Below are 7,566 nucleotides of genomic sequence, written 5' to 3' on the forward strand. Positions count from 1 at the left end.
TCATGAACATGTACTGCGACAAGCTCTCGATCGACCACTACGCCGCAGCAGAATACGGCCCAAGTGGACGCCGGACGAGATCGGGCTCGAGGACGACGACGCGATCTTCGTATATCTCCACCAGCATGGGAGTGTGCATGAAAAGTCATCGAGGTTTTTCGGGTTTAATCCGTTGATCGGGCAGCGCTTTTCAGATTGTTGCACTTATCCGAACTTCGTGTGGAGTTCTTACCAAGTAATGATTAGGATCGTGCCCGTGCGTCTTGGGTTACTTGTTTGAACTCTTGGATTCCTTCATAGCTTTCATTTGGGCTTTTGTTGCTTTTCCAGCTGCTAACTTGTCAAACTCTTCTTGTCTGAAGATTTAGAAAAAGAAAATCTGTCACAATTTACCTCAGAGGTTTAGACCAAGTAATCACTACTTAGTATCAAATAAGAAGAATATAAATTAAAGAAGCCTTCCCAATCTAAAGTCTCCTATTTCTCTTAAAGTCAACCCCTCTCCAAGCTTGCCGTGCAGCCTCCTATACAACAGTTGCACTGATGATCTGAGAAGGATTAATTCTAACAATAATACCTGAAGGTGGAGTCTTGAACGTCTGCACTTGAATTTCCTATCTAAGCTATAATCTAAAGGTAGAATTTTTATATCTGATACACTTCTAACGACCTAATTCAGTAACCGATACAATTCAATAAGAGAACAAGGCCATCCCAGGATTAGCAAGCTTTGGACAGTTCTAATCAGGTGGGAACTCTTCACAAAATGAAGCAAAAGAGGAAATCAGAAGTCCGAGGTAACATTGTGTATCAAGAACGGGGAGACAAGTTTCAAAGTTTCACGGTACTTCTCAGTTTCTTAGTTTGTCGTGCATCTGAACTTTGTGTGATGTTTTTCTTCTTATCTTATGATTTGTTTGGGCGGTGTTCATGCTCTTAGAATCTGGTGCTGCGTGACATTATTGGCGGTGTTGTGTTTTCTGAATTGTCGGCGTCTTGAAACTTTGACATTCAGATCGTGATTTGTTTACGTGGACAAGTAAAATTTGATATGTCCTTGTTGAGAGAAAAAAATTAACTGTGGTAATTGAGGATGGTAGAGATAAGTTACTCCGCATGTGTAAACTGAGGGTTGAGATTCGAGAGTAATCATAGTACACGTAGAGCACATTGACTGGAAATCAAGCATAGACGAATCCAGGATAATTATTAGTGTATCAGCCTGCATATGTGCTAGTAATATGCTAATCCAAAGGCTTATCACAAATAGCTATACCAACACGCCGTCTGATCCAAGATCGGACGCCTCTTAGTTTTCCAGCGCTTTCCTTTTGGATCTTGGAATGCTATCGCCGCCCTAGCCCCCTGGCTACATACTTAAATTAGTGTGGCGGGAACGAAAACTAACCTGGCACCAGATCAATCCGAAGGCGATCTAGAGAGGAGCGAGGATGCCGCCACCGTCGTCGCCGGCGAATGCGGAGCCCGTGGTTGCGGAGGAGGCGAGGGGCACCGGTACGACGCCGACCGTGAAGGCCGAGCCGGGCGGTGACGGCGCCCTCATCTTGATCAAGGTGCAGAGCCAGACCGCGGAGGACGTGTTCTTCCGCGTCAAGCGGAACGTGAAGCTGCGGCGGCTCATCGACATGTACTGCGGCAAGCACTCGCTCCACCCCAAGGCCGTCAAGTTCGTAGGTCCCGACGGCCGCTACATACGGGCCGAGCAGACGCCGGAAAAGGTCGGGCTCGAGGACGGCGACGAGATCAGCGTGGTGCTCGACCAGGAAGGCGGCGGCGGGGCGCCGGTGCACGCGAGCCAGATTTGTGCGTGAAAAGCCGCCGAGGTTTTTCTGTTTGACCGGCTAGTAATTTCCAGTTTGTTGCACATGAATCTGAACTTTTTGTGGGGCGTTCTTCTTGTCGTATGATTTGTTTGGGATCTGCTGGTGCGATGTGACGATTCACAATGTGTTTGGCGGTTGGTTGCTGAATTTTTCTGCATGTTGAAAACTGAACGCGCGTTCTGAATATGATCTGGTTACGATAAGGGTTTGGCACTCTAGAATCTGGATACGACCAAGCTTAAAAAATGGAAGGGACCTTTGGGCTTGAGTGAGAGTGCTTAGTCCAATTGGGCCGTAGTCCAGGCTCCATTTAGGCCCTTCTGTTCACCATTTAGGACTTGCCGAATAGAGTTTCTTCTTGGCCCAAGTAAACCATTTTGTTGGGATTTTAGCTCTGCATAAATTCTTGAGTTGAATGAGGTGTGGTCATATGCAATGCTAGTATTTGGTTGATCAATTTGTTTATACTATTTTAAATTACGTACGTACTCTCTTATTTAAACTACTCTGTTATTGCACAAATTGTAAATGCTGCATGGATCTCAAAATGGAAGCTGTGCTAAACACGCCTCGTGTAGTTGTGTAGACCTCTAGACTGCACTTGACGACACGTCGAAGTGATTCAAAACTGAAGTGACTCACGCCGTCTGATCCCAGATCGGACGCCTCATGCCTCCCAGTTTTCCCGCGCACTCGATGTTGACGCCGTCATCGTCTCATCTTGGAATGTTATCGCCGCCCTAGTCCTCTGGCGAAATAGATAAGTGGTGGGAACGAAAACTAACATGGCACACCAGATCGATCCGAAGCCGATTTATTTACAGAGGAGGATGCCGCCACCGTCACCGCCGGAGAATGTACGGCCCGGGGTTGAGGAGGTGACGGGCACGGCCACGGCGGCGCAGGTGAAGACCGAGGCTGGCGAAGACGACGGCGGCCTCATCAACGTCAAGGTGCAGAGCCAGATCGCGGCGGACGTGTGTTCTTCCGCATCAAGCGCAACGTGAAGCTGCGGCGGCTCATGGACATGTACTGCGGCAAGCACTCGCTCGACCCCAAGGCCGTCCTTTTCCTGGATGCCGAGGGCCGCCACATCCGTCCAGCTCAAACGCCGGACGACGTCGGGCTCAAAGACGGCGACGAAATCGACATACTGCTCAAACAGGACGGCGGCGGCGGGGCGCCGCTGCACGCGACGTGCGAGCCGGACTCCTGCGTGAAAGCCGCGGTGGGTTTCCGGGTTTGATCGGGCGGTATTTCTCCATTTTGTTGAGCACGCATCTGCACTTCTGTGTGGCGTTCTTCTTCTCTTATCATTTGTTTGGAATCTGGAGCGGTGTGACAATTTGGTTGGCTGTTGATTCTGAACTTACTGCCTGTTGAAAACTGAATGCATATTCAGATCTTGATTTGTTCACGTGGATCATCGACTCTTCTTAGACGACGTCTGATATGATGGTAAGGGTGCTTTTGGGCATGATAGTGCTTAGTCCAATTGGGCCGTACTCCAGACTCTATTTGGGCCCAAGTAAGATATTTCGTTTGGAGTATCATGGAAGGTTAAATGGCAATGGCGTGGTGAGGTTACTTAAGCAACACGACGCCTTTAACCAACACGATGAACAAGGGGGAAACTGGGCCTGTTTCCTTCCGTGGCTGCCTGGAGTACCGCGTACGCCTCGACCAAATCTAAACGTGCAAAAGGCAACTACGGGCTACGGCTGGACCGATCCGTGGCGCGTCTCGGCGTGGCCACACAGCCCACGAACGGTCGTCGTGCACCGCGGCGAGGCCCCCGCTCTATCTTCTCCGGTGCCACGTGGCGCCACGGCGGCGGCCGGTTTATCTCGTCCAGACCTGCATCCTCCGTGTGATCCATTCCCTCCCCGAGGCCGTGCTCGCTAGCTGCTGCAATTGAAAGCACCAGCTGATGACCACCAAACGTTAGCGCACGCAGACAATTTAACAGCTTCAGAGTGCCCAGACGTATTAGGCCCTGCTCGCTAGCGTCCGGACCATCACAGACGACACCTGCGAGGAGCGATGGAGACCGTCGCGGCGGCGAGCTACGCCGGCAGGGCCACCAGCGCCACCCGCTCCCCGACATGCTGCGCGGCCATGTCCTTCTCGCAGTCTTACAGGCCTAAGGTACGGCACTCGTTTTCGCTTCACTGAGAGTAGCGGCTCGTCACGCAGCACGTGCAGATAAGATTTTGCTGATGGCTACTGTTGTGTCGCGTACGCACGGCAGGCGTCCAGGCCGCCGACCACGTTCTACGGCGAGTCGGTGCGGGTGAGCACGGCACGGCCGCTCTCGGCGAGGCAGTCCAAGGCGGCGAGCCGCGCGGCGCTCAACACCCGGTGCGAGATCGGGGACAGTCTGGTGCGTCGTGTGCATCGATCGTCAGTATAAGCTGTGTGCGCGCCGGTGCGCCGTGCCATGCTAGGAGAAACCTGACGCTGACCGCGTGCTGGGTCTGTGGCTGTGTGTGTTGGGGTGTGGTGTGGCAGGAGGAGTTCCTGACCAAGGCGACGCCGGACAAGAACCTCATCAGGCTGCTCACTTGCATGGGGGAAGCCATGAGGACGATCGCCTTCAAGGTCCGGACGGCGTCCTGCGGCGGCACGGCCTGCGTCAACTCCTTCGGCGACGAGCAGCTCGCCGTCGACATGCTCGCCAACAAGCTCCTCTTCGATGTGTGAAACGAGTGATCTCGCGCTGCATATGTCTGTCTCGCACCGAAAAATTCGCTCATGCCCGTTCTCTCTGCCTGCAGGCTTTGGAGTACTCCCATGTGTGCAAGTATGCCTGCTCTGAGGAGGTCCCCGAGCTGCAAGACATGGGTGGCCCAGTCGAAGGTACTGCGAGCTGGATTGGTTTGTTGCCAAAATTTTGGCAAGCCAATTTTTTACCACCGTTTGGTTCACATTTATCTTACTAAATTATTGGCAAGTTTTTCCCAACTTTTGGCATGCCAAATTTTTTGCAACAAACCAATGAGGCAGTGCCATTTCTTCCCTCACTGTACATGACCAAAGCTTCCAGCATTTGTAACATGACAAAACAACAATAGAAAACGAGAGACCGGCTACTACCCCCAATATGTTTTTACCTCAACTAGAGAGTTGCAGGTTTGCAGTGCAGTGCTCAGCGCTGCTATTACTCAGTTCTTCTGCATCTTCAGAACACTGTAAATAAATGAAATTGCAAATCAACAGCAATATTCCTTACCAAATTAGCATTCTGTCTTCTTGGATTCTAGTTTCAGATGTATGCGCTGATCTGTCTAAACCTGCCACCTTACCCCAACAACTAGGGATATTCTCGTTTTGACCGTAGAAATGCAGAAGGAAAAATAAGGAAGTAAGGCTTTGTGATTCAGACCGGCTAAACTTCTCATCACATCTCGCAGGTGGTTTCAGCGTTGCGTTCGATCCCCTTGACGGTTCCAGCATTGTCGACACGAACTTCACCGTCGGAACCATCTTCGGCGTCTGGCCCGGCGACAAGCTGACTGGAGTCACCGGCGGCGACCAGGTCGCCGCTGCGATGGGCATCTACGGCCCTCGCACGACCTACGTTATCGCCCTCAAGGACTGCCCTGGGACACACGAGTTCCTCCTCCTCGACGAAGGTGACCCTGAATGTGCAATCAACAATGACTGAGCAATTGCAGAGTTGCAGTGTGTGATGCAAGTATAATCAAGATATTCATGAACGTTGCAGGCAAATGGCAGCATGTCAAGGACACCACGTCCATTGGGGAGGGGAAGATGTTCTCTCCTGGTAATTTGAGAGCAACGTTTGACAACCCTGACTACGACAAGGTGTACTCTCTTAGCAGTCATTACTGTTTTTTTTACTTTCTTCAAATAGATCTCGATCACCTGTCTAATTGAGTATCTACAGTAACATCTTTTCGTCAGTCTGACTTGTGCAAAAATGTGATCTTTGCAGCTCATCAACTACTACGTCAAGGAGAAGTACACATTGCGTTACACCGGAGGAATGGTTCCTGATGTCAACCAGGTATATGTCAAAAAAATCCTTAGCTTCTGCAAGTATGGTTCGCACCTTACAATGCACGAACATATTTCTTCCTCAAACCGAGCAAAAATCATCAGAGAGACTTCTCTCAATTCTCAAATGACATGGCAACAGCCAACAGTTCATACTCATTATTCAGTACTACTACACATTCCAACACTGATCAGTGACATGATCAAACTGTCAATCAATTCTACAATTTTCCCACCAAAAGAGTCCATTTTTTTCTGACAAGGCAAAGCAAACTTTTGAGAACAAGAATTTGGTTTGGTGTGTGCCAGTAAATGCCTGGAACTGTAGTGTTACTGCAAGCCCATGCTAGTGACTGTGTTGAGCATTGAGCTGTACCTGCATCTGCTTTAAGCAAGGCCACGCCAACACAGCAATTCCCTACAGTGAACCAAGTTCACTTTAGGTCCCTTTTCCAGTGCTACTTTCAGTGTACAGAACTTACGTGACCAGCATGCATGATGCATTGATGCCTGTGATCGAACGATGACGCAGATCATAGTGAAGGAGAAGGGCATCTTCACCAACGTGACGTCCCCGTCCGCCAAGGCCAAGCTGCGGCTCCTCTTCGAGGTGGCGCCGCTCGGCTTCTTGATGGAGAAGGCCGGCGGGCACAGCAGCGACGGCAAGCAGTCGGTGCTGGACAAGGTGATCAACGAGCTCGACGAGCGCACCCAGGTGGCCTACGGCTCCAAGAACGAGATCATCCGGTTCGAGGAGACCCTCTACGGCTCGTCCAGGCTCACCGCCGGCGCCACCGTCGGCGCCGCCGCCTAAGTTTTGCTGCGATATAGTATGACATAATTAAATGTGCAAGCCGTGTCACCATTGAGAATCCAGTTGGTGACCGACGCGGCGACACGTATACAGATGGCTTGCAGAACTCTCCCGCAAGGTAATTTTTGCATACGGTTTGTATCAGTATTCATGCATGGCAGCACTCGTGTCATCAGATGTCTGCATGTCTCGGCTCTCGCCGGCGTCTCTGCAGCCTTACTTCTTTTCGATGCTGCCGTGTATGGAACAGTCCTGCAACAGAGGCCATGTCCCAATGTTTCAGCCATACTGGAACAGTACGTAGACTGTCAAGAAGAAACAGTACAGCAGTACTAGCGCCATAGAGTACGCCGGTCGAGCAGGCAGGCGCTTGGCTTGCGGCCGGCCATGGCCCTCGAGGTACCTGCTAGACCAACAAAACATCCAGTGCTGCAAACCTGACGAGACTATTGTTCCACGACCGGCTCTATTGTTCTTTCGAGAAGATGTTTCAGGGTCAGGGCTATGGAGATGCATGATACTGTGAGGCAAGTTCAGATTGATACACGGAACTACAGTGCCGTTCATGGTATAGTCCTCTCCGGTCGGCATACGCACACAAAGGGGTAGTGCAGAAAAGGTACGCAAGTTCACTGCTGCCTTGCCTGGACCATTCCATCGCGAACCGGACGCTCCAGGGTTACCGTCCAGACGTACAGCGTCCAACACGTCGCCTGTTGATCGTTGATTGCACAATCGATCGATCGAGTACACACACGATGCCCGGAGAGCCCCAGCCCCGGCAGGAAAACTACAGCCTGCGGAGCGGTCGTGTCCTGTACGATCGAATATCGTGTGTGCCTCCGTTTCCGAGTCCCTGTCACGTGTCTCCGATCAGCTAGCACATCT

The 7,566-nt window shown here is 51.2% G+C and overlaps 3 protein-coding genes across 3 annotated transcripts; all 3 read left to right on the plus strand.

The window, feature by feature from the left end:
• Positions 1–1,451: 1,451 nt before the first annotated feature.
• Positions 1,452–1,832, plus strand: LOC101782185 (small ubiquitin-related modifier 1). The gene has a single exon (XM_004972197.1). It carries the CDS (start codon positions 1,452–1,454, stop codon positions 1,830–1,832), a length of 381 nt encoding a protein of 126 aa, XP_004972254.1.
• Positions 1,833–2,674: 842 nt separating this feature from the next.
• On the plus strand, positions 2,675–3,090 carry LOC101782591 (small ubiquitin-related modifier 1-like). The gene is made up of 2 exons (XM_004972198.1): positions 2,675–2,797; positions 2,842–3,090. The coding sequence occupies exons 1-2, from the start codon at positions 2,675–2,677 to the stop codon at positions 3,088–3,090; spliced, it is 372 nt and encodes a 123-aa protein (XP_004972255.1).
• A 633-nt stretch (positions 3,091–3,723) lies between these two features.
• Positions 3,724–6,908, plus strand: LOC101753539 (sedoheptulose-1,7-bisphosphatase, chloroplastic). The gene is made up of 8 exons (XM_004970549.2): positions 3,724–3,992; positions 4,096–4,227; positions 4,356–4,541; positions 4,622–4,703; positions 5,258–5,479; positions 5,572–5,672; positions 5,803–5,874; positions 6,397–6,908. Exons 1-8 carry the CDS (start codon positions 3,888–3,890, stop codon positions 6,676–6,678), a joined length of 1,182 nt encoding a protein of 393 aa, XP_004970606.1. The 5' UTR covers positions 3,724–3,887; the 3' UTR covers positions 6,679–6,908.
• Positions 6,909–7,566: the final 658 nt, after the last annotated feature.

This window comes from Setaria italica, chromosome V (assembly GCF_000263155.2).
Source record: "Setaria italica strain Yugu1 chromosome V, Setaria_italica_v2.0, whole genome shotgun sequence".
Taxonomy (NCBI): Eukaryota; Viridiplantae; Streptophyta; class Magnoliopsida; order Poales; family Poaceae; genus Setaria; species Setaria italica.